Genomic DNA, 23,273 nt, shown 5'->3' with positions numbered 1-23,273 from the left:
CGGGGGCCAATCAGCATGCAGCTTCAACGCATTTTCTGCGCCAAATCCCCTGCGCTAAGCCGCAACGGGCGAGTGTTTGCCTCCGCCGGTTTTTGCTTTTCTTTTCTTTTCTTCGCTTGGTTCCCGCCCGTCGCTTCCCTTTTTCTTTCTTCCTTCCATCTTCTGCTTCATCCTTTCTCCCTCACTCTCTCTGTGTGTCTTTTTCTCTCCTTCCTCTCTTTCTCCTCCCTCTATCTCCTCGTCTTTGAAGGTTGTGTTACTTCCTTCAGACTACTCTTTGTTAATTCCCTCGCTCCAGTCCCGTCTCATCGTGGTCTTGTTGGACGCCCCCGGTTTTTTCTAACCTCCCAAAAAAAACTTGTTTTTTTCTTCCTTCACATAACATCATTATGTCTTCCTACGGCGGTGGCGGCGGCTACCAGCGCGACTCCTACCGGTAAGTTATCCTCTGCAATCAGAGCACTGGTCTAGATGGATTGCTCGAGTGCAAGCCAGCCTTATGGCTGTGCGACTTGAATCGCGACTGTGATCGCTTCCTGGCTATTCCAGCCTGGCTTGCGGTGCGGGTTGTCACGCGATCCTGTCAACCGTCAACTCTTTCGAGACCTGCCTGCTCTTCTCGACACTACGTCGAGAACCTGTATATCTCGGACGAACATGCTTGCTAACATGCCATATAGCTCCAGAAACGGCGGCGGCGGCGGCTACGGTAACGGTAACGGTTACTCCAACGGTGGAGGCTACGGCGGCGGTGGTGGTGGTGGTTACGGCGGTGGTGGCTATGGCGGCGGCGGCTACGGCGGCGGCGGCTATGGTGGCAGAGGAGGTGGTGCCGGCGGTGCTGGCGGAGACCGCATGTCCAACCTGGGCTCTGGTCTGAAGAAGCAGGAATGGGACCTTGACTCCCTGCCAAAATTCGAGAAGTCCTTCTACAAGGAACACGCCGATGTCGCCGAGCGCTCTCAGCGTGATGTCGACGAGTTCCGTAAGAAGCACGAGATGGCTGTTCAGGGAAGAAACGTCCCTCGCCCCGTCGAGACCTTCGACGAGGCTGGTTTCCCTCAGTACGTCCTTAGCGAGGTCAAGGCCCAGGGCTTCGACCGCCCCACCGCTATCCAGTCTCAGGGTTGGCCCATGGCCCTCTCTGGTCGCGATGTCGTCGGTATCGCTGAGACGGGTTCCGGAAAGACCCTGACCTACTGTCTTCCTGCCATCGTTCACATCAACGCCCAGCCTCTTCTCGCCCCCGGTGACGGCCCCATTGTCCTTATCCTCGCCCCCACCCGTGAATTGGCCGTTCAGATTCAGGCCGAGATCTCCAAGTTCGGAAAGTCTTCTCGTATTCGCAACACTTGTGTGTACGGTGGTGTTCCCAAGGGTCCTCAGATCCGTGACCTGAGCCGTGGTGTCGAAGTTTGCATTGCGACTCCCGGTCGTCTGATTGACATGCTCGAGGCTGGTCGCACCAACCTTCGTCGTGTTACCTACCTCGTCCTGGATGAGGCCGATCGCATGCTGGACATGGGTTTCGAGCCCCAGATCCGCAAGATCATCTCCCAGATTCGCCCTGACCGTCAAACTTGCATGTGGTCCGCTACGTGGCCCAAGGAGGTCCGTCAGCTTGCCTCTGACTTCCTCAACGACTACATCCAGGTCAACATTGGTTCCATGGATCTGTCGGCCAACCACCGTATCACCCAGATCGTCGAGGTCGTCTCGGACTTCGAGAAGCGCGACAAGATGATTAAGCACCTCGAGAAGATCATGGAGAACCGCGGCAACAAGTGCCTTATCTTCACCGGCACCAAGCGCATCGCTGACGAGATCACACGCTTCCTCCGCCAGGACGGATGGCCGGCACTTTGTAAGCTCCCCTGATCCTGACACTGAAAGCGCCATTTGCTAACGTGCGTTCCAGCTATTCACGGTGACAAGCAACAGCAAGAGAGAGATTGGGTCTTGAACGAGTTCAAGACGGGCAAGAGCCCAATCATGGTGGCTACTGATGTGGCTTCCCGTGGTATCGGTATGAATAAATCGCAAACTCCCCCCCCTCCCCCTTCCCCCCTTCCCCCCTTCCTTTCTTGCCGCCAAGTCACTTTCACCCGTATTGAGGTTGCGTGACCATGGCACGGTGCTTAACTCTCTTCCACCAATTGTTGGTGTGTATGACTCTTCCAGGCTTTGTCGGGTCTCCTGAAATGGTTCTCAAGCCAGGAGGGCCTTGGACTCACAGTGCAGTGTAGCAGACGTATTACTCTTCTGTTCTGATTCACCATATCAACCCTTTAAAAACTTGGCCGGTAGAGGGAGGGAAACTTCCTCTCTTGCCGACTCGTTGAAGCTGCATTCCAAGGTTGCTCTAGGACCACGATATCTGCCACCCTCGGACTCGTCTGTCACGGATCTTTTGATGATTTTAAGTCCGAGCGAGAGAGAGAGATGCATCAAGTCTCATACGACTGAGAAAGGCTCCTAAGCCACGTTGCTCAATTGACTAATGCTCTGTTTGCTAACGTTACATGTGTTTGAAGATGTGCGCGACATCACACACGTTCTCAACTATGACTACCCCAACAACTCGGAGGACTACGTTCACCGTATTGGTAGAACTGGTCGTGCCGGTGCCAAGGGTACCGCCATCACCTTCTTTACCACTGACAGTAAGTTACTTCTTCCATCACAGATGGTCTGATCGAAGCATAATGCTGACATGTCACCTCTCGCAGACTCCAAGCAGGCTCGTGACTTGGTCACCATTCTCACTGAGGCCAAGCAGCAGATTGACCCCCGTCTCGCCGAGATGGTCCGCTACAGTGGCGGCGGTGGTCATGGCCACGGTGGCTATGGCCGCTGGGGTGGCCGTGGTGGTGGCCGTGGCCGCGGCAACCACTTCACTGCTTCCAATGCTGCTCCTCTTGGTGGCAACCGTCGCTGGTAACCTTTTGACCTCGTTGCTCAGTTCATTCACTGAGCTTGTATTCCATTCTCACATCGGTAGACGTTCATTTTCCTTCGCATGATTCCTTTTTCGTAACCACGGTACGGGCGGCGTTCGTCGATATCACGATAGACTATTCGCGTGTTTTGCTCAGTTTACAACAACAGGCTCCCCCGACAATGGGTGACCTCGAAACCTACACGATTGTGCACTGATATTTCTCATGGATACACGTTAATTATCTCATTTCTTTGTTGTGGTTTATCAAACAAAAAGTTATGTATCAGTTGGCATGTTCCCGGAACGGATGGGACTAGATAGTGTGTAGCTTTCACTTGCATGCTGATAATTGGAGAGAAACTGTACCTATCTGCTTCTGTTTAGCATTATTGAAACTGTCATTACATTTTCTACCTGTAGACAAAACTGCTGGTGCCTCCCTCGGGCACGCCTTCACACCGTCACATAAACTCCTACAAGTCAACTACATGAAGTCGATGCATCTCGATAGCAAAGTACGGGCTCGATTCCTGCTATCCAGCCTCGATCTGCAACACCCCCTCCATCCCCGAGAGTGAAATAAAAAAGCAACGAGGAATACGACAGCGACAGCAGCAGTACAAAGCACGCCAGATTGAAACAGGCGGTGGCTGCATAACGCCGCAGCAGCCACACAGGAGACAGAGGCACCGGGTAAGCGGATTGACCACTTTGTACACAGTAGTATTAGTACTAATTGGTTAGGTAGCTGGCTGGTTGGTTGGCATATCCCCAAACAACATGCATTATCCTTGTTATAGACCCTTGTTTGGAGTGAGTGGGGGTTTATATATTCATCGTATTAAGTACCCATTTGCTGGTAACTGGTAACTGGGTATTTGTATGTATTTATGTATGTATGTATTGAATCGATCTATCGTAATAATCCGCAGGCAGTAGGGTTATGATTACAAGGATCTGATCCTGGTTTTCTCTTTCTAATGACGTGATTACTATGTAGTATGCATGTAGGTGCTTGGTAGTTGACCATCACCAGATAGTTAGTTACCAGTATACTAGGTAGGTTTGAAAGTACCACCTCACCTGCAATGTAACGGTTCGGTTCTAGTTATCTTGCTGTTTTTTTCCCCCTTCTTCCTTTACTTCTTTCATTTATTTATGGGGATTGGGTGAGAGGTAGGCACAGACTTGTTTCGATATTTTTCTTTCCCACTTCAGTACTCTTTTACTTAATTTATTTATATGTGGCTGGTAGGTGACAGTAGTAGTAGTAGTAGTAGTAGTATGATATAATTTTTAGCTTTCGGGTTTTCATCTAAGAAGCTAGTACCGCACTCTTCTTCACTATAAGTACTACTGGTTTACGTTCAAATTATTAAAGATTGGGTGGGAAGTTATTATTACTTAGTAAGTGGGAAGTCGATTTCTTGTTTTGCTGAATGGCAGTACTTCTATTGATTTCACTGGTCAATTAAATTATGTGATTTAGTATGAGTCCCATTGTGATTACTATATATCTTGGATGCTAGTAACTTCAATTCAGCTAGTATCATATCTCGAGCAGTGAAGAGCCAGCCAGCCAGCTAGTACTACTACTACTAGTACTACTACTAATGGCTATATAAAATCCTCCCTCCTAGCCCCTAGAAAAATATCCAACTGACCAAACCACTACTAACTACATACTATTATTACCCATCTCACCCCAACTACTTACTCCCCCAACAACAAAAACCTCCCCACATTCCCCGCCAAAATCTCATGAACATGGCTGGTCATATGTCCGGAATTGAACCAGAAATACGTATCCAAGGGCGTCGGACATCCATACTTTCGATAATCCCAGGCAATATCCGGCTGATCATAACCAGCACAAAAGTTCGTGATATTCACAATCCCAAACTCGCCCGGGTGATCCAGAATATAGCTGAGTTCGCTATGCGCATCAAACAACATGACATTGGTATCAGGGTAGCGAGCACCAAATGCACTGGCATGCTGCGCCAACGCATCATTGTACCAGGTGATCTGTGTCGCGTTGGGGCTGGGATCAGCGCTACCTAGGTTTCCGGGTCTGCGGTCTAGCGGGGGCAGGTTCATGAAGAGGTAGGAGCGGTAGCCTTGAGAGTAGATGGATTGGACGGAGGAGAAGAGGGTGTTCATGAGGTCATTGTAGAAGGTTGGGAAGTCGACGTCGTATTTGGAGCTGTCGCCGATGTCGTTGATGCCGATCCAGATGGCGATTAGGGTGTGGGAGGGGTCTATGGTGTTTTTGAGGACGGGTTGGGCGTAGGTGGTGAATTGTTTGACTTGGTTGACGAGGGAGACGGTGAAGTTGTGGTGGAGGGGGGTGCTGGGGGGAGGGAGGGGTGGGTTAGAGTTAGGAGATAGTGTGTGTATGGCTTCAATGTAGGTGCGGGGCGTACTATTCAACTGAGATGTCTGATCCTGCGAATGCGAAATCCCATAGTTGTAGGTCGCAGTCGGAGGGCGAGGTGAGGCCCTGGTCGAGACCGCAGCCTGTTAGGTATTCTACCCAGTTGGGTCCGCCTTCTGCGGTTGCGGTCTACGGTTTGTGGATGCATCAGTAGTGTTTTGATGAGGTGTTGGTCTATTGCAAAGAGAAATGAATTGGTTGTCACCTGATTCTGGACAATTTTGTCAGTCAGCAGCGTGTGTGGGTCATATGCAAAGTGCTGTAAATCCCCGATGAAACTATAGTTCTGTAGTCCATCGGTTCCTTGAACATATGTATACGAGTCACCGAAGGCGATGCTGGCATATGAATCAGCAACTTCTCTCTACCGGCTCTTAGAATACGGTAAGAAGATGATAGCAAGCACGAACAGGTATTTCGTCGAGTCCCAATCAAATTCTTCTTTATGAGCAGCACCAGAAGGGTATGCCGGAATCATCGGAACGGCCGCGAGGGCCAGAAATTGCCATTTTACGAACATGATTGATGGTTGCTTGATTTACCTCTAAACGAGGGCGTTTGACTGCTAGATACTGTCAAATTGACAACCCTGCTGATTTATACGCATTGCATCCAGAGGCAATTGTTCTCATACTACCAGATTAACCCCGCAGAAGCATTTAGAGTCCGGAGAAATGACAGCATAAAGTGCATTTCCCACGGAGGATAATTTTCCTTCCACTTGTCATTAGCTGCAGCGGGGCTGACATATAGCAAACAAGCAATTCCAGGTGCGATTTCAGATCTGCGGTGTCTATCTGAGATCTATCATACTTCCTGGTATGCTTTCAAGGTGGATGAAGCTTCCGCTATTATGGACTGACTCGACTCGACTCGACTTGTGAGCCTCGGCACATCCATCGATCGGGTCCGGAGAACACACCATCTGGTAGTAGTGCGTGGGGGCACCATGGGGAAGCTGTCTTGCCGAGCTACCTGGGCATTCTCTTTACTTGCCGACGCCCGGGAAAAGGGACATCCAGAAAGCAGAAATTCATCTCGCTCCAGTAGCTTTCCAGATAGCAAGCTAGGTAGCGAACCAAGCCTTGCCGATCCGGGCACGCAAGGAGGGCCAAGATTATCCGGGGTTGAAGAGCCCAAGGGGAGGCTCAATAATCGACTGCGGGGAGTTAGTCCAGCCAAGCGAGATGGCGCGCCCTGTAAAAGCTCCGGTTTGCGGCGACGCGATTCAGAGCGCCATCCATGGATGGACAGATACGCTTGGGAGAGGAGAAAGGTATTGGCAGCGGGACCTCCTGTGGTCGCTTTTCCACGGAGAACAAACAGCCAGCATGGATGAAAAGATGAGGGGAAAACTGAAGGGGATCGCGTTATCGTGCTGGTTTGTTGACAGCGCAGGTGACTCGAGGGATGCCGAGTGCTACCTCACTATCTTACTGTAAGATATCGCGTAATATTCAAGGAAATCAATCCATCCGCGTTTCTCTCTCTCTCTCTGTTCGGGAGGGTGGAGTGGGGACTCCCGACCTGTCCAGTCCAGTCTGGTTGAAGGGTCACGGTGAGAGTGGATGTATTTTCCCAGCTGGACGAGCCCTCTGACAATGGATGTCTTGCTCAGCTAAGGTGTGAAATCCCCATGTTAAATACAGGAGTCGCGAGAGTAGTACTGTTTTAATTTTTTTTTTTTTTCTTTCGAGAGGGGAAATAAACCCGCCGAGGAAAATTGATTATCAGAGAAAGAGAGTGATAGTAGTATAGTCGGTATCTATCCACTACTGTCAAGTCTGGTGTGTCTGCAGCTCAGCTGTTATGTACCTGCCTTCTTGGTCCAGATAGGATAAGCACAAAAACAACAACAACAACCTTGGGGGGAAATTGTTTGATGTACCCGGAAGTACCATCTTACGTACCTCCAGGGGAAAGGGTACCGGTATGTACTCCGTACTGGTGGGCCGCACTACTGGTCCTCCCCGGTACCAACCAGTTACTAGTGAGGTATTTTACTTGTTGACCAACGCCAATCACAGCTCCTAAAGCAAATGCAGGTTTAGGTATATACCGCTAGCCCCGAACGGAGTTAGGCCGATGTCGCGGGAGAGAAAACTAAACTACTAGGAGGGTGGTTCCAGTTCGGGTGCGCTAACCACTAAGGTCAGCCCTCCCAATGAGTCCCAAGTCCCAACTCCTCCCTAAGCTTGGGTCAAGGTCCAGGACCAGGACCGTGAGCGGGCTAGCCTTGGGACTAATCGTTAGTTCAATATGCGGAAGTCGGGAATTCCGCAGATAGTATCACGGGGGGTCAAGATTGGACACGGTCGAGTAGGTTCCGGTAAGGCCTAACGTAATAAGAATGGCTTGGTCCGGCGCCGACGCTGCCAGCCAGCCCTTCAAGCCTCATCAGTCATCCTGGTAGCCTGTAATCATTATGCTCTGGCTTTTTCTCTGTGTTCGAGCGGGCGTAGAACATGCATGGAACATGTAATCTGTGAGCTCGTGATCGCGTATGTTTACGAGAAGACAGGGGGCCAAAAATCAAAAATGATCGAAATCTAGAAAGGGGGAAAAAAAAAAAAAAAAAAAAAAAAAAAAAAAAAAAAAAAAAAAAAAAAAAGGAAAAAAGAAAACATGGGTTTATCTCTGCAGTAGCCGTTCTGCTAACCAATATACACCAGTGAGAAAAGTAGAGCCCGGGAGATCCTGGTTAAAGTCGGCGAGGGGGTCGCAAAGGTGGCCCATTCTCTTTTTCTCTCTATCCTGAACCAGGCAGGGGTGTGGTCTTGGCGGTCCGCAACTTCGGAACTATAGGTAGTATTTATCGCATATTAAAACGCTCGCTCGTCATGAATAATAAGACTGACACGTTGTACTCCGTCTTTCGCGATAAGTGGAATTTGGCCTACGGAGGAACTCGGCCTACTGATTCGTTCCGCAGTCGCTGACCAAATATGGAGACGCGATTACATAAGGAAACCCTGGGGGGGAAGAGTTTGTTGTGTCTTGTGTCTGTCTGTGTCTCTGTCTGTCTGTCTGTCACCAAAAGAGTCAGTTGGCCCGAAAGGTGGGCTTGCGGCCGACGATTATCGTCGAGCTCCCCCCTCCGGTCGTTAGAAACAATTTGAGTCATTGTTCTTGGAGCTTGGGCCTTATCGTTAACACTAGGGAAGGTAGCTACCTAGTAGTGTAGCCGATATTAGTTGGGGAAGCATCGGCGGCGTAGACAGACAGTCTGATCTTCCGTTGTGGGCCGGTGGGAGGAAAAAAGGCATCTAAGAGCGAGGCCCAGAAGAGGTTCAGATGCGCAAGTCCGACTACCGGACGGAGCGCGGAGTCCTCCGTTCCATCATGCTCGCAAATTCCCTATTGGTATGGCGGCGCCGAAAATCTCATATGGTCAATCGGTCAGGACACAATCTCGTTAATCGCGCGATATGCCGTCTTGATCTCGTCCCTTCCCCCCTAAAATCGCAGCAGCGCAGCAGGCACAAGGTTTTCGCTACCAGAGAGTCGTCACGGTCAATCATCAGGCACGGATTGGCGTACCGATTTCCGACCTGCGACTAAAAGTGTCCCCATCATCTTAAAGGTGCCTTAGTCTACCGACTTAATCAAAATCCTAAAGCGCCGTGAGAAATTGCTGATCTCCCCATTGGCTCCCTTCGAGAGATTTCCCTGCCATTCTTTTTTGGATTTTGAATTTGTTGGAGATGGGGCGACGTCGGTCGCTTTCCTGATTTTCGTCTAATTCACTTACAACAAATAACCATATCCATGGCTCCATCTTCTGCTCCACAACAACAAAGGACGGAGGGGTGAGCCGCAGAGCCGTGGTGGGAATCATATCCCCAATGCAGCCAAGAACGGGAGTGTCTGCTCCATACGGTGTCCAAAGACAGGTCCACGGTAGGTATCAATGCTAGTACCGAGCATTACCATCTCTCCGATACGCCTTCCAGTGGGAGTCGCAGTAGGGGATCAAAGAAAGTAGTAGTACTCACCACCGGGGGATGTGGTGTGCCACTAAGGGCAGTTCCTCGGCAAAATAAGGTGAGCTGAGCTGAGTGATGTCGCAATACCTGTAGATGATAATTTAGCGGCCAATCTTCTTTATCCAACCTGGGATAATTAAACCAGCCATCGCATATATTTCATCGATGGCGCGAGAGGGTTTTCACTTACACAACACATCCCCGAGACGAAGATGATTTGCAGAAATGGAATTGGCTACGGAGTACGGAGTAGCCGTTCCGCATTATATTCGAAGGGGACTGCGACTTCGATCTGTTTTTGCTCAAGAACGTTGAAGAGGCAAAAAGGGAAGAAAAGAAACAGAGAAAAAAGAAACGAAAGAGGAGGCGCGTATTGCCTTCACACACACACACACACTCTCTCTCTCTCTCTCCCCTCACCTTCCTAATTGACTCCATTGCATCTTTTCTTTCCTCTCTAGGATTCAATCTATTATTTTGAAGGTAAAAATGTAGTCTCGCCGTCTCCTGAGCAGACGCCGCTTGAGCCAGGGCCAAAACAATCCAACTAAGACGCGCTGCCAGCTAGCCAGCTACAACACTATGCGCACGTGGAGCAGGTTAACACCTGAGATCACACCAAAATAGCTTGGTCACGGACGTGACATTTTAACAGCGGAGCTATCCGCATAAGGCAAACCACTCAGCCCGTGAAGCCCATTAATCTACGACTTAGCGACAATGCCATACATGTGTGGATTAAAGTCTTGCATATGCCACATACTGAAGGAGATACCGGACTCAGTAATTCCTCAATTGCATGTCACGTCGAAGCGAGCAAAAAGAAACGGTATGGGAAGAAAGAATGAAGAGAAAGAAAAAAAAAAAAAAAAAAAAAGAAAGGAGAAAAAAAGACGCACGCCTACATCATTTTTCCGTCAACAATTGGTGAATTACCCCTTTCATGTGCATAAGTTAGGCTTCCCCGATGGGGAACAATAATAATTGATCGTTTGGGATTGATCCAGCTTCCTGTGTTGTCAAGGTGGATCCCGACCATTACTGGTTCGATACACATGCAATACATGCTCCTACTCCGAATATTTTACTTGCCCGTCATCTGGTTACCTCCACGGAGGGGAAGAAAGCAGAAGATATTGGTGGAGGACAGGTGCATTGTGCATTCAATTCCAAGTTATCCATTGTGGCGCGGATAACCTGATGAAGCGAGCAGGATTTCCTGGTATAATATTGTCGATTATGGGTGGTCACTGCTCCCTTGGAGAAAGGTCCATTCATTGTTTATCAGCTTCTCCAAGCGCAGCTGTGGAGGCGGACTCCGTACCAGTAATACTTAGAAAAGCAGAAAGTCCCGATCGACGCCCATCGCCCAAGTCTTAACCCATAACTAATCGGCCGCCGTCCCAAATTGTACTAGGCGTTGACTGCGGCCTCTACTAAGGCCTTGGCTATTCTGAATCGCTGGTAGTATTACCCCATACATCCGGGGATGGCAGGCTTGATTCCGCTCTCGGATGAGACTCTGGACGTCGCGTTCCAGCTTCTGGAGGCGTGAATGTGAAAGCCAGCAGGGTGCAGTGGCTTCGCTAAAAGGACAAGAAGTGACCTTTGCATCGGGTTGATCATTGCTCCAATTGAATGCTCGCTAAGTCATCATATCAAATTCAGCAGAGCCAATCACGACCTTTCTTCCAGAGTCCTCCGAGATGACTTGATGTTGTTACTCTTGAGGTATGGTTGGATGGATGTAATGGTATAATACTCATTATGAAACTGATACCAAATGTTATTATTGATTCCTGCGATCCACCCGCAACGCACATTGCATGATGGTTGCCTTGTGACCAGCTGATTTTCGCAGGCACCTTTCTCTATGGTGATTGAAGTGTTGGACTAGTATCTTCCTCCATTATATTCAAAGCGAGTAAGGTAGGTACTGCCGTGACAGGGCGTGGGCTAATTGTCTAGTAGTAAGTACAAAGAAGACCCACGACTAGACCATAGGAATGGCAGCTTGAACTGAGCCCATGACCAAGACACTGGATGGTAGATAGTAGGTAACTACTTAAATTAATATTATGGAGAGTAAAGTAGTAAGTAGTATCATCGGGATGCCTTCACCGGCAGTGGGTGTGTTAGTAGGTTCCGCCTGCGCGGGGTATGAACTAGGCGGAATACCAATCACCACCCGTCCATCTGCCCAAGACTTGTGGGCTGGAGCAGCATCCTTCCAAGATTGGAGCCTTGCATTTTTCTCACGTCCCCCTTCTCCCCTCCCTCACGCCTGGCCTTCCTATCAAGAACTAGCTCACTAGCTCACCCTTTTCTGTATGGCCCTGGTAGGGTTGGTAGAGTAATATTAACCAACGTTGAGCAATGGCTCTGATTGTGTTGCTTCCGGAGTACTAGTGCCGGCATCTCGCTTCTGCATCGGCCGGTTAATTTGGTCTTCTTATCACGTTTTCGATGCATTACCCGCGATGTTCAACCTTGTGCTTGTTCAAGATCGCATGTCTGTGGCGATGAATACGTGCTGGAAGACATGACAGTATTTATAATACTTCGGAATACACTTGCGACTGTCTTGGGGGTAATTTTCCCAGTTCTGAGCCGAGGAGTCGCACCCCTAGATGCAACCATACGTACGATCATAATAATGATCATATTTCTGAACCTGGGTTATATCATTGATTTTTAATTGCCAATGGCCATTACATCGTGGACAGGAATTATTTGCATCCCTCTAAGCATGTCTCGACTCCGCACATATCATTCGCGAGATATCGTAGTGCTCCTGGAGGGTGGTACCCCTGAAAGACATACCAAGGCGCTTAGTAGACACCTACCTACTGGTTCAGTAGTTACTAGCAGCCAGCAAAAAGTACAACAGTCAACGGAACGCTCAAGCCGATAATGCTGAGTGAACGATCTTGGCTTGTCTCTCTGCTCTCTGTTCTCTGTTCTCTGGCCTCTGGCCTTACAACATGCCTGTTCCTACGGGTATCGGAAGATCGTCTAACGCTTTTGATAGCATACTTAACCATCATCCTTCTTCACGATCTAGTCTGAAGTGACTAGATACCCTTTGGCATATGAACAACATGCTCACTAGCGTTGCCTATACGTCTAAAGGTTGTTTGGCATCGAACCTAATTAGCCTGAAGGTCTGATACCCTCCGTATGTCGATTGGACTGAGACCCTCGTGTTCCCCACTGACGCGTTCCTGACTTGCGCAAAAGATAAGGATTCGACTGGTTACACCATCCTCCTACTTAGATACTAGGCACTTTATACTGCATACATCTGACTGATCCGCTCTACCGTAGTTGCAGGTCTCAAGGGGGCTAAGGAACGCGCAGAATCTCTCGATTTTGGGCTAGGTCGGAGGGCACATCGGAGACTGGTTCCCAATACAGGGGAGTAAGTACTTTGTACCATTGTTTCTGGTACTGTGAGAGGAAGTCTTCCGATTTGAAGCGACAGAACGGAGTAATATGGAGAAGGAAGCTGTAGTTATCTCAGGTCAAGAAGTGACTCCACTGCAAGACGTGCTTGTGATTGGCGAGCCCACGGGCATACTTCGGTTTGTTGTTCTTGTTCTCCCCCTGAAGGTCGGCCGTACCGCAACAGGTGACCGACTTGCAACTCTGCGGATACGGCTGGTAATGTTTTTGGTTTCCCTCTCTCCCTTATTCCCACCAGTAGCAGCAGCCAATTCTGCGCCTGTTCCACCCACTTCCCCCCTCCTCTTCCTCTCCCTCCTATCCCTCCCCCCTCCTCCTCTTCCTCTTTTCCCACCCCCCTCCACAAGTCTACTACTTGACTTTTGCGATCAAGTAACTCATCTTTTTTAATTTATTATTATTCTAATATTATTTCCCTGACCGTGCCAGAAGTTACCATCGCCGGCATCAACCGCTGTCCCCTTTACCACCGATATTCTCTTTTTAATATAAATTGCTGCTATTGTTAGTATCGAGGATTTATAATACATTGGTGATATCGACTTTACCCGCTTACTACCCATTAAACTCGCGCCACTCATTCCCCTTTCTTGTCACTTTGGACAGAGACAGACAGACAGACAAGACAGCCCAGCCCTCTTGTCGAGCCTCCACTATACTTTACTGTACGGACCCTGCACGCGGCCTTCGCTTCCCCCCGATTTGCGCTACGCCTACTTTCTCACTAGCTTTGATTCTTTTCGCAGACCGTTCCAAGCCGTTCCTCGGGCACGCCATCCCTAGCCCATCGTCGTTTGGTTCACTAAGGCTCTAAGGTCAAATTACCTACTCCCGCAGCCGGGACGTTGACCAACGATCTTGGTTGGTATCCACGGGCGCATACGCTAGGTTCACGACAGTCTCCCTGCGACCAAACTCGAGACGCGCACCGTCCGTCCCGAATCGCGGGTAGACTATCCAAGCTCTAAACCACTATCATAAATTACTAGTAGTAGTAGTCTAGTATATCAACATCTTAAATGTTCTAGGTCTGATTATCAACATCAACATCACATCTTCCCACGCAGAAACTTGCGCACTTCATAACGGAACAACTCAAGGTGGGGTTGATAGGTAGGTAGGCAAGAGGTATTTGAAAAAGATAGGAGGATTTTAGTCGAGGTACAGTTTGAAAAGGGGGTTGTTGAATTCCCAGAATTTCAATCTTTTCTATTTTTTTATCTTTTTTTTCTTCTTTAATTCAATCTTACCTTTTCTTTTTTTCCCTTTTCTTTTCTTCTTACCATATATTATTTATTCTCCTTCTTTTTTACTTTTACTTTTTATTATAATTATTATTAAATCTTCCCTCCTTTGGGATTCGCCACAACTGTTGGCGGAGTATTCCGCTCGAGGAAGGTAAGCCAGAAAGGTAAAATAGTAGAGAAAGACCAAAAAGAAAATAGGACGACAACAACAGGAGAAAAAAAGCACCTTCAGACAAGGAAAGCTTAGCCGGGTTACGAAAGAATAACCACAATACTCCGGTCGACAACCCGAACAACTGAGGGGAAGGGGCCAGATAAAGGCCAACCACCAGCAAGAGGGAAAGACAGAAAGAGGGATCCAGAAGCAATGGGGAAAAAGATAACTAATTGAAAGAGAAAGCATTACAACGACCACTCTTTTTGAGCCCTGATAATTCATCGAAAAAAAGTTGAGTGGGTCAGGCTGTACTTACTGGCTAACGGACCCGTCACCACAAAGCGGCAGCACTCCGCTCCAAGGGCGAAAATAAAGAACCAATCAGAATTAATGCTCCGGGAAGCCCCTCCAATAACACCAGCATTACATTACCAATACCGGCCCCCTCCCTTCATGGTGGTTTTCTATTACCTACATGTTACCAATGAGTACCGGCTTCCCCCTACAGTGAGTGCACCACCACCACCACAACTTTTTTTTCTCTTTAACTCTTTTTTTCTTTTTCTTTTTTTTGCCTCCAAGCTCCCTTTTATTTTAATTATTATTTTATTGTATTTTATTTCTTTTGTTCTTCCCTACTTTACTTTACTATTCCCTACTCCATAAGGGAGTTGAAAAATTACGGGGCCCACGCGCGCTCCACCGTATCCTCGGATCCCACGAGGTGCTTCTCTCTAACTTGCGTTTTTCCTCCTGCCGAAAAGCCTCTTTGCTGTGTCTGTCCGAAGCCTTTTAGGCCGCGTCCTCTGCCCAGGTCTCTCTTTTTCCGGGTAGTAATCGAACCATTTTTTTCCTCCGTCTTGAATTTAGGCTGACTGTGCTACTTGCGTTGCCACCTAGATCGAGGCATCGCTTTCCTTAGCGCTATCGCGGATTTGACCTGGTGGAATCTTATTTGATTATTACTCGTTTTTGTTCGTCCCGGCCAAAGAGACTATTTTGGTCCTGCCCTGGCTGCTTTCTAAACCCTCAACCCCCCCCTCCCCTCCCTTTCCCCTCCAACCCAAAGCTTGCCCGAGCGCAGACAGGACCGTCCCTTTCCATCCTCCCGCGGGTTCCTCGTGCTTGTCGTGCGTGCTTACCGCCACCTGCAAGGCCATTCTCCGTCACCCTAACAGGCGACTAAGGCAATTAAGCATCACGATCCAGCGCTACTTTTTCCCCCGAAAGACCAAATACCTCGTCTCGGTTTTCCTGGTCCTTATTTGCGATACATTATTTTTTCTTCCCTTTTTATCATTTTCTTTTCTCCATTATACCTACTATTATTCTTCTTCTTTTCTTACGACTCTTCTCCGCTCGCGCTCTCTTTCACACTTTGTCAGTGTATTGAAAAAAAAAGAGAGTCCAAAAATCCATACGCGCCAGATCACGCGTTGGTTCTTTCTTCTCTGTTCCACTTCACTTTCCGTCTTCCTTACAACACAACGCGCCCATTTCAGGACGTGCAGGACCTGGTGTGGAAATATCCATCAATCACTTCGGTCTTCTATCCTGAATTCACTAAATAGTACGTTCCAACAAGAGAAAAAAAAAAGAAAAAAGAAAAAGAGAAGAGGGAGGGAAGAGAAAAGAAAGAGAAAAGAAGAAAAAGAACGAGGATCTAACCACCCCCATCCTGATCTTCTCTGCTGTTAGAAAGCAATCTTCCTTCTCCCCTCCCATTCCATCACTACAACATCTCTTTTTCATTCCTTTCTTGTGAAAATCACCAAGCTCATTGTGTTCTCTCGACGCGTCTGTATAGGCTCGCGTGTTTAGTTTTCTTTCATTTCTTTTTGGAGGATTGTCAGGGATCTCTCAAACCCCCCCGTTCGCGGCGAAAATTGTATTATATGGACAACAGACCTGCCTCGGAGTACGCGCAGTCAGGTTCGCATTATCCATATCCACCGTCTGCTGCGACCCATTCTGAACTCCCAGTTGCAGACCAGGCTTCTGCTGCTGCCACTGCTCAATACACCCCTCAGACTGAGGTCCGCCCTACTCCTCAGTACACTCCTCAACCCGAGATCCGCCCCGCCGCCAATATTTCGTCCTCCAACACGCCGCAGTCAGACTACGGTCTGAACCAGCCGCCCGCCGCGCGCTCTCCTGCTTACCACGAGTACATCGGCCGCCCGCCTCAATACCACCACGCGCCCAACACCCAAGCCGGTGGAGCGGCAGGTATGGCTCAAGCAACAAGTCCGTCCATACACACCCTCAGTGATGGGCAGCACCATGACCATCGCAATCACACGAACCTGAAGTCTGACGCGGCCGTTCCTATAGATCCCTCAATCGCGGCATCCAGCCCCACCTATCCTCCTCCCTACTCTCCCTACCAACCCCAGGGTCACGATATGGCACAATACCAGGGGCATCCCCCGCCGCCGCCTCAGATGTATACGCGTCCGGAATGGTCGCATGGGTATGGACAACATCAACACGGTCTGCCTGGACCTTATACCACTCCTGCCACAACGGTTGGTCCCGCCTCCCCTGCTGCGACCGCAGGGCCGCGCCCTGGCCAGGTATGTTTTTGATGATTTTGGCGTCTGTTTCCAAGGGCTGCGCACTTGCGTTGGTTTGTTGTCTTGGACGTCCCGCGAGGTGGAGGTCAGGGGGCTTGCTAGCTACGAAGGCTGCCTCGCGGGACGTGGGAAGCGGCGCGCTTTTTCATCTGTTTTTGGCACAATAAGATCCCAGGCTCATCCACATGCTTTCTTTAGGTATACTCCTTTGTTCCCATCCCTGGCGCGCAGCAGCACAAGCGGCCCCGTCGTCGGTATGAGGAAATCGAGCGGATGTACAAGTGTGGGTGGAACGGATGTGAGAAGGCGTATGGTACGCTGAACCATCTGAACGCCCACGTCACGATGCAGTCCCATGGCGCCAAGCGCACTCCCGAAGGTGAGTTCGTTGGTCGTTCATTTGCGGGTTTTGCAAGTTGGTCCGCCAGCTCGCATCTGTTGTTTTTGTTGGTCGCGAAACTCTGGATGGGGCTAGTGCGGGTGGCACGCGCTAGTCGTGTTACACTACCTTAGCGCCGCGGATCGCAGTAGCGTGACAAGCCGGTGCGGAGGTTAAGCGTCTTCGACAACTCAGTAGCTCCTGTCTATCGCTCCTGACTTGTTCCGACCATCGGCTCGTGCTGCTTCCTGTCCCATGCCCACCATGACTCTCAAACACCCACTCTGCCCCCTTCCAACACATAATCCTTTCTACTGCCTATACGTTGCATCTTATCATGCTAACTGATCCAATGTACAGAGTTCAAGGAGATCCGCAAAGAGTGGAAGGCTCGGAAGAAGGAGGAAGAGGCCCAGCGCAAGGCTGCTGAGGAGCGCGAGCGTGCTGCCGCTGCTCAAGCTGCCCAGGCCAACCAGGTCGACGCACCCAACCCGGCGGATCCCGCCCAGGCTGGACAACCACCTGCCTACCCTGGTGGTGTTCGTCCTCAATTACCTCCCATTGGATATCAACCTGCCGACGGTCAGGTACCGGGGCAGTACGGAGCTGGAGCCGGAGGTATGGTGTATCAGGGCAATGGGCAGATGGCATACCCGCCAAACTACCCTCATTCCCCTTATGGACAGACCGGTCAAGTGTACCAGCCACGTAAGTAGTCAGTCCTTTGTTATGTTTGCCTTCTCGGCACCGGGTCATGAGCAAGTCTCGCACGCGACATGAAAGAAACCACCCCACACAAAAGAAAGAAAAGAAGAAACAAAAAGGGACACACGACCACCATACCCGGCTGCAAGAGCTCAAGAAAGGTTGAGAAGGAGGTCTTTGGATCTATTGCTATAAGGTCTGTAGCTGATCGATGACGGCTTCGCAGAAAACCAATCGACCAGCTACCCGCAATAGATGCCCAGCTTCCCTTACTTCTTTCAGGTTGCATGTTCTAATACAATATCTCCTAATCCCGTATCGCCATCCCCGGATCTAATTCTCTAAGTTCCTGCGCACATGATACCAATTTTTGGCCTTGATTGCTCCAGTCAAAAGAGTGGCCTTGCGACTTACACTTTGTCCCAGTTATGTTTTTTTGAATTAGATCGCATGGGGAAAAAAGGATAATCGAGGGGGGTTGTTGTCTTTTTTATTTTTTTTCCCTTCCCTACGCCATTCCCGGCCAAGGGATTACGACTTGGGATATCTGGCGGGACCGTCTGCATTAACTAGCTTTTCTACCATTTTCTGTGAATTATGCGGCAACTGTTTTCACCAAACGTTCCCCTGTGTTGTATGTGGCTTACTGCTATGATTCTTGTGATCTTCCTCTTTTGTGATTCCTATTCACTGTGTCCGCGTCCTTTTCCACGTTTGCTGATGTGTTCCGACCAAATTATGTTACCCTGGGTTTTTGGTCCCCGAAATTGTGCAATATTCTTGTCCATGTTCTTTTGCTCTGCAGACCGATCCGGGTCTGTGGTCTGGTGGCGGAAGTCTTCGGACTCTGATGCACATGGTTCTTTTCCTTTCTCCCGCCCTCTATCTTCGAGTGGATCACCTGGGAGGCTGCGAGATTGATTGGAAGGCGAACGCCGCCGGTCTCGTGGCTGCAGGTGGGAAGATAGTGGGTAAATTACTTCGAGTGAAATGATAATGGTTCGAATGTTCTGTGGATACTTTGTTGTATGCAATTACGCCTGCAATTCGACCGAATCGGGGGTACCGCAAGGTGCCGGCGTGGACGGAGAAGAAGGGCGCATAGCTCCATGCCCCTGCATGATGGAGGAAACTATTCTTGTAATTCCCGGGAAACGTGGGCATCGCTTCGACGGCCGGACAATCTGCAATGCAAATTGTGCATTAGCGGTTCTGACTCTGCAGAGGGCCTCGGGGCCTCTTTCTGTATATTGACTCGCATGTGGTAGATCTTTCTGGGATGAATAGCAATCCGTTAACTCTAATCGACGAGCGTGCATCCCGCACGGTGGCAATAAGCCGACTAGTGGAATGACTATTGCCGCAGAAAGGGACTAACAAAGTCTGCATTCAGGGCTTTTAGAAATCATGCAATGTCGGTGGATTCAATTAGTAGTATGTCCGTCGATACATTTACTCGCTCTGAACCATCAACCTGTGGTGATGGATCAGCAGGGCATGGAACCTTCGACGCATACTTCGGTTGAGTTTAAAGTTAGTATCAAAAACATACATACCACGGGGAGAAGGGTAAACTAGAAAAGTAAAGTTGGAGCTATCTATTCTAGGCCTTAGGCGAGATTCGAATAATTTACATACCCTCCTCTTACCTGACAGGGCAAGGCAAAGAGAGAGAGAGGGAGAAGATAACTTTGGTTCTGGTTGAACTAGTCGCGGGCTTCCCCGGCAAGTTTACTAGTGAGTACCAGTGTAGTACCTGGTACGTGTAACCCTTTCTGGGAGGCTAAGTACTAGGCTGTACCTGAACCCCAGACCAGCTTTAGGTTAGGTTACTAGCCTTGTTGTTGGTTCCTGGCTGCCTTAGCGGCCGTTGTTGGGGAGGGTGGATGGGGGGGAGGGGGAAGGGGACGGGGGGCAAAGGCAGGGACCGATTAGGTACTTGCCCGCTGCACAATAGCCTCCTCTTCCTCCTCCTTCCTCTCTTACCCTCCCCCTCCTTTCTTGGGATGCCTAAGCTCAGGCCGCTAGGGATTGAAAATTTCTAGCGGTGTAAGCCTGACCATTCTGTCGGTATCTAGGCTGACTAGCTAGCTTCTAAGCTACGTTGCTAGCTAAGCTAGAGGCGTTGGATCTAGTCATGGATGCGTGCATACTTTAGTTCCTGCATGTTGCCTGAGGCTTGCGGCGGTTATGCGCAGATTGATGCCTGAGGCTTACAGTGTGTTTTAGACTGGCCGGAGCGGAGTTACTTACTACTTTTGAGGGAATAGAGTACACTAACCTTATCGGTTCTAGTGGGCAGATATGCGATACGGCGGAGTTTGCGATTGTTCGGAGGTCGACGCTTGCTTTGGGGGCTCGTTTTGGTGCTTTGCTTTCTCTATCGCATTCCTCTTTCTTTCCTTTATTCGTTTACATTATTGGGGAAAGTCTTTTATCTCTTTTCGAAGTTTATCTGCATTATATATATCGCCTTTCAGGGTTGTTTCACCAAGCCGTTGCCTCTCCGCCCAGAATTCTCTTCGCCGACCTCCGAGTTTCCTACGGTTGACGCGCTTCACGCTCTCACGATATCTGGTGGCAACCGGGTTGGAATACACCTCTTGCCTTGCCTATTCCTTCTATCAAGACATCCAGACTCTACACTACCAATCGAACGGCGTGTCTTTCGTTCCCCGCCTTAGATGCTTCGTTGCGGCAATGCCACCGCTCTCCGGTCCGGAAGCGTGGCAATGAAACCACTTCTCCGCACACAATGGCTCCGGACTACCCCGAGTCGATCTATCTTTCACATCGCGGAATCTGGACCTCGTATAGGGACACCAGGGAGACAATTTGCGCGGATTGGGAGCCTGCAGGCGAGGCGGATGCACGGGGCTGTGGCCGCGGAGGGCTCACCCGCCAGTTCCTCGCGGGAGGAGACTGCACCTCGTGAGAAGGAGGAACAAGAAGCAAGAGAGGCCAAGCCTGCAGACTCTCATGGAAAACGAAAGTCTTTCGCTCCCAGTTCCACCACAGACGAAAACGAAGTGCTTGATAAACGGACGCTACTGCGACGGCTTGTTCGGAGGGAATGGGTGCCGCAGAGGTACCTCGTTCCTCGCACCGTGTTAAATGCAGAGTTGAAATGGTTGCGTGACCCACATGCGTTGGCTGAGCGCGTCCGGCGTTGTCTGGCAGACGGACACCTGGCGCTTGGTCTGAAGCTCATTCAGGTGGCCCATCAAAAACGTTTCAAAGCCATTCCGGCTTTTAATCGGCTGCTGGAGTATCTCATGCGTGAGAAGGAGCCGGAGCTTGCCTTTAGAGCTTGGAATGATGTATGTTCTTCTTTCTCCCTTCTTGGTCTTTATTGTTGTTATCAATCCGTGGCTGACGATATGCTCGTTTCGAATCATAACAGATGAAAAAGCGAGGTATGGAACTGAACTCGAGATCTTACACTATCTTCCTGAACGGTCTCTGCCAGCACTTCGATATTAGAGGCTTCAAGCCGGTGAAATTGGCCTCTAAAGTCTACATGTCGCTCTACGCTGAGGGTTCCCACGTCGAACCCCATATTATTCACGCCAATGCAATGCTCAAGGTCTGCTGGTGGCACCGAGATATGGAAGTTCTATGGGAGGTTGCTGGCGCACTGCCGGAGTCCGGCAAACTAGCTCCAGATCTTATGACCTACACCACGCTATTAGGGGCTGTCGCAGGCAGTACGAGGGCCGCAACATCGGAGCTGTATAAGGGAAATATCAAGACGGCGGAAAGAAAACAGGTTGAAGTCGAGCCGCTTCTGCAAAGGAGAGCTCAGGGTATCCAGGAAGCCAAACGGGTCTGGGCCGACATCATTTATCAATGGAAGAAGGGCCAGGTGCCCATGGACAACTACCTGGCTCACGCCATGGCCCACATGTTGCAGGAGAACTCAAGCTGTGACCACGATGTCTGGTGCGTGTTCGCATTGTACAATCAAACTGCCGGTATTCCGATTTTCGCGGAAGAGCCCCCGAAGGAAAGGATCGAGTCGACTTCGGAAAAGAAGCGAGTATCTTCTCCGCACAGTGATGCGGGCTTGGAAGACGATATCCCGTTCGTTGACGAGGGAGATAGATTACACGATACCGAACCCGAGGAGATCGAGGATGTGGAGGCCGAGGAGAATTTTGATCATCTCTTTGACCCCGTTGTTGGCACGGTGAAACCGCCTGCGAAGACAAGGCTCTCGATGTGGGATGAGGCAACTCTTCCGCGGTATATTGAGGTGGGAAACAGGGAACTGACCATGCTTCTCAAAGCTTGCCTGTCGATAACCCAAGGGACGGCCGCTGCAAAGGAATATTGGCGGTACCTTACGCAAGGAGATGAGCCCAAGGTCGTACCTGACGCGGTTAGCTACCACGCGTACCTACGCATCCTCCGTGCTGCACGGGCTAGTCGTGAATCTGTGGAAGTAGTACGCAACATGACTCGAGACCCCACCGGACCTACAGAAGGAAAGACCTTCCGCATATCCATGGCCTCATGTACTCGGGACCGCAGAAACCCCAACGTGTTCAGACACGCCAACGAGCTTCTGGATCTCATGGCCAACGGCACCGCGCTTCCCGATGCTCGGTCAATAACCCAATATCTCGACTTGGTCCAATCACTGGAGGATAGTCCGGATCTGCTGATGTCCCTCGCTGGCCTTGAATCGGGGGCAGATGCTAAATCGAACAACCTCAGCGCTCTGGGAGTGAAGCTGAAGGCCAGCCTCATCACTTCTGCCGCAGAGCGTCTCTGTCCACTAATTCGGGACCTCGATGAAGCCGTGTCCAGTGAGCTGTTGGGAGAAAAGTCTCGACAGTCCTACCTGGCCCGGATAGCCAAGACCAACCCGTCGGCCGCGATCAGAGGAGAAGATGCCCTTAAGGCGCTTACCATGACACGAAGGTTATTCGACTCGGTTAAGGAAGTCAAGCAACATGTACCCCCGGAGACCTTCAAAGAGGTGCAGCGCCACGCCGAGCTTCTAAAGAAATACTCTGACAAGAGCATTATCCCGAAGTTCCGGAACACTCTGGTTGGAGCAACGGCGGAGCAGATGAACAGACTCGCCGAGCGAGAAGTCCCAAGCGCCTGAGTTCCACCTTATTGATTCAGTCCTATCTATCTGCCGAGGGCCATCCGGATCCTTCTGCTTCATCCAAGTGGATCTAACTAATATGGTCTCCACTCTATTCAGTACAAATTATAGCATAATCGGGCGTTTTAGAAAAGTCGATGTATCATAGCTAGCACATGATGAGGGGGATGAAGGGCATATTGTATAATACACTTGAAATATGGACATAGTACTCAACTATCCCTGGCATATATTCCTTCAAAAAACAATATCAATGTTCAG

At 49.8% G+C, this 23,273-nt stretch overlaps 5 protein-coding genes across 5 annotated transcripts; 3 read left to right on the top strand and 2 right to left on the bottom strand.

Annotated features, from left to right (window-relative positions):
* The first annotated feature begins 89 nt into the window (after positions 1-89).
* BO83DRAFT_408740 (DEAD-box ATP-dependent RNA helicase DBP2) lies at positions 90-3,346 on the top strand. The gene is made up of 5 exons (XM_025534075.1): positions 90-436; positions 681-1,864; positions 1,919-2,026; positions 2,535-2,663; positions 2,730-3,346. The coding sequence occupies exons 1-5, from the start codon at positions 390-392 to the stop codon at positions 2,939-2,941; spliced, it is 1,680 nt and encodes a 559-aa protein (XP_025387643.1). The 5' UTR covers positions 90-389; the 3' UTR covers positions 2,942-3,346.
* A 1,268-nt stretch (positions 3,347-4,614) lies between these two features.
* BO83DRAFT_362294 (SGNH/GDSL hydrolase family protein) lies at positions 4,615-5,898 on the bottom strand (the record flags this gene model as incomplete). Its single annotated transcript, XM_025529500.1, has 4 exons — positions 4,615-5,294; positions 5,368-5,507; positions 5,584-5,716; positions 5,789-5,898. 4 exons carry the CDS (start codon positions 5,896-5,898, stop codon positions 4,655-4,657), a joined length of 1,023 nt encoding a protein of 340 aa, XP_025387642.1. The 3' UTR covers positions 4,615-4,654.
* A 3,177-nt stretch (positions 5,899-9,075) lies between these two features.
* BO83DRAFT_47338 (uncharacterized protein) lies at positions 9,076-9,842 on the bottom strand. Its single transcript, XM_025537379.1, has 3 exons — positions 9,555-9,842; positions 9,374-9,451; positions 9,076-9,291 (listed from the first exon to the last, which is right to left on the bottom strand). Exons 1-3 carry the CDS (start codon positions 9,800-9,802, stop codon positions 9,213-9,215), a joined length of 405 nt encoding a protein of 134 aa, XP_025387641.1. The 5' UTR covers positions 9,803-9,842; the 3' UTR covers positions 9,076-9,212.
* Positions 9,843-15,712: 5,870 nt separating this feature from the next.
* On the top strand, positions 15,713-18,214 carry BO83DRAFT_379038 (putative C2H2 transcription factor (Con7)). The gene is made up of 7 exons (XM_025531409.1): positions 15,713-15,803; positions 16,041-16,165; positions 16,223-16,480; positions 16,568-16,809; positions 17,008-17,188; positions 17,549-17,896; positions 18,120-18,214. Exons 2-7 carry the CDS (start codon positions 16,129-16,131, stop codon positions 18,146-18,148), a joined length of 1,095 nt encoding a protein of 364 aa, XP_025387640.1. The 5' UTR covers positions 15,713-15,803; positions 16,041-16,128; the 3' UTR covers positions 18,149-18,214.
* Positions 18,215-20,277: 2,063 nt separating this feature from the next.
* On the top strand, positions 20,278-23,229 carry BO83DRAFT_417732 (pentatricopeptide repeat-containing protein). Its single transcript, XM_025534773.1, has 2 exons — positions 20,278-21,213; positions 21,297-23,229. Exons 1-2 carry the CDS (start codon positions 20,578-20,580, stop codon positions 23,007-23,009), a joined length of 2,349 nt encoding a protein of 782 aa, XP_025387639.1. The 5' UTR covers positions 20,278-20,577; the 3' UTR covers positions 23,010-23,229.
* The last annotated feature ends 44 nt before the right edge of the window (positions 23,230-23,273 follow it).

This window comes from Aspergillus eucalypticola, assembly GCF_003184535.1.
Source record: "Aspergillus eucalypticola CBS 122712 chromosome Unknown BO83scaffold_14, whole genome shotgun sequence".
Taxonomy (NCBI): domain Eukaryota; kingdom Fungi; phylum Ascomycota; class Eurotiomycetes; order Eurotiales; family Aspergillaceae; genus Aspergillus; species Aspergillus eucalypticola.
The sequence above is the reverse complement of the archived record's forward strand: the minus strand, read 5'-3'. Positions and strand labels throughout refer to the sequence as shown.

What these genes read in the sequence shown, in the direction of transcription:
- BO83DRAFT_408740 (XM_025534075.1), top strand. Translation starts at nt 390, where the DNA reads ATGTCTTCCTACGGCGGTGGCGGCGGCTACCAGCGCGACTCCTACCG. An exon ending in TACCAGCGCGACTCCTACCG is followed by an intron (nt 437 to 680) that starts GTAAGTTATCCT and finishes CATGCCATATAG; the next exon opens with CTCCAGAAACGGCGGCGGCG. An exon ending in TGTGGCTTCCCGTGGTATCG is followed by an intron (nt 2,027 to 2,534) that starts GTATGAATAAAT and finishes ATGTGTTTGAAG; the next exon opens with ATGTGCGCGACATCACACAC.
- BO83DRAFT_379038 (XM_025531409.1), top strand. Translation starts at nt 16,129, where the DNA reads ATGGACAACAGACCTGCCTCGGAGTACGCGCAGTCAG. An exon ending in CTCGGAGTACGCGCAGTCAG is followed by an intron (nt 16,166 to 16,222) that starts GTTCGCATTATC and finishes TCCCAGTTGCAG; the next exon opens with ACCAGGCTTCTGCTGCTGCC. An exon ending in CGGTCAAGTGTACCAGCCAC is followed by an intron (nt 17,897 to 18,119) that starts GTAAGTAGTCAG and finishes ACGGCTTCGCAG; the next exon opens with AAAACCAATCGACCAGCTAC.
- BO83DRAFT_47338 (XM_025537379.1), bottom strand. Translation starts at nt 9,802, where the DNA reads ATGGAGTCAATTAGGAAGGTGAGGGGAGAGAGAGAGAGAGAGTGTGTG. An exon ending in TCGTCTCGGGGATGTGTTGT is followed by an intron (nt 9,452 to 9,554) that starts GTAAGTGAAAAC and finishes TATCATCTACAG; the next exon opens with GTATTGCGACATCACTCAGC. An exon ending in GCACACCACATCCCCCGGTG is followed by an intron (nt 9,292 to 9,373) that starts GTGAGTACTACT and finishes GCTCGGTACTAG; the next exon opens with CATTGATACCTACCGTGGAC.
- BO83DRAFT_417732 (XM_025534773.1), top strand. Translation starts at nt 20,578, where the DNA reads ATGCTTCGTTGCGGCAATGCCACCGCTCTCCGGTCCGGAAGCGTGGCA. An exon ending in CCTTTAGAGCTTGGAATGAT is followed by an intron (nt 21,214 to 21,296) that starts GTATGTTCTTCT and finishes GAATCATAACAG; the next exon opens with ATGAAAAAGCGAGGTATGGA.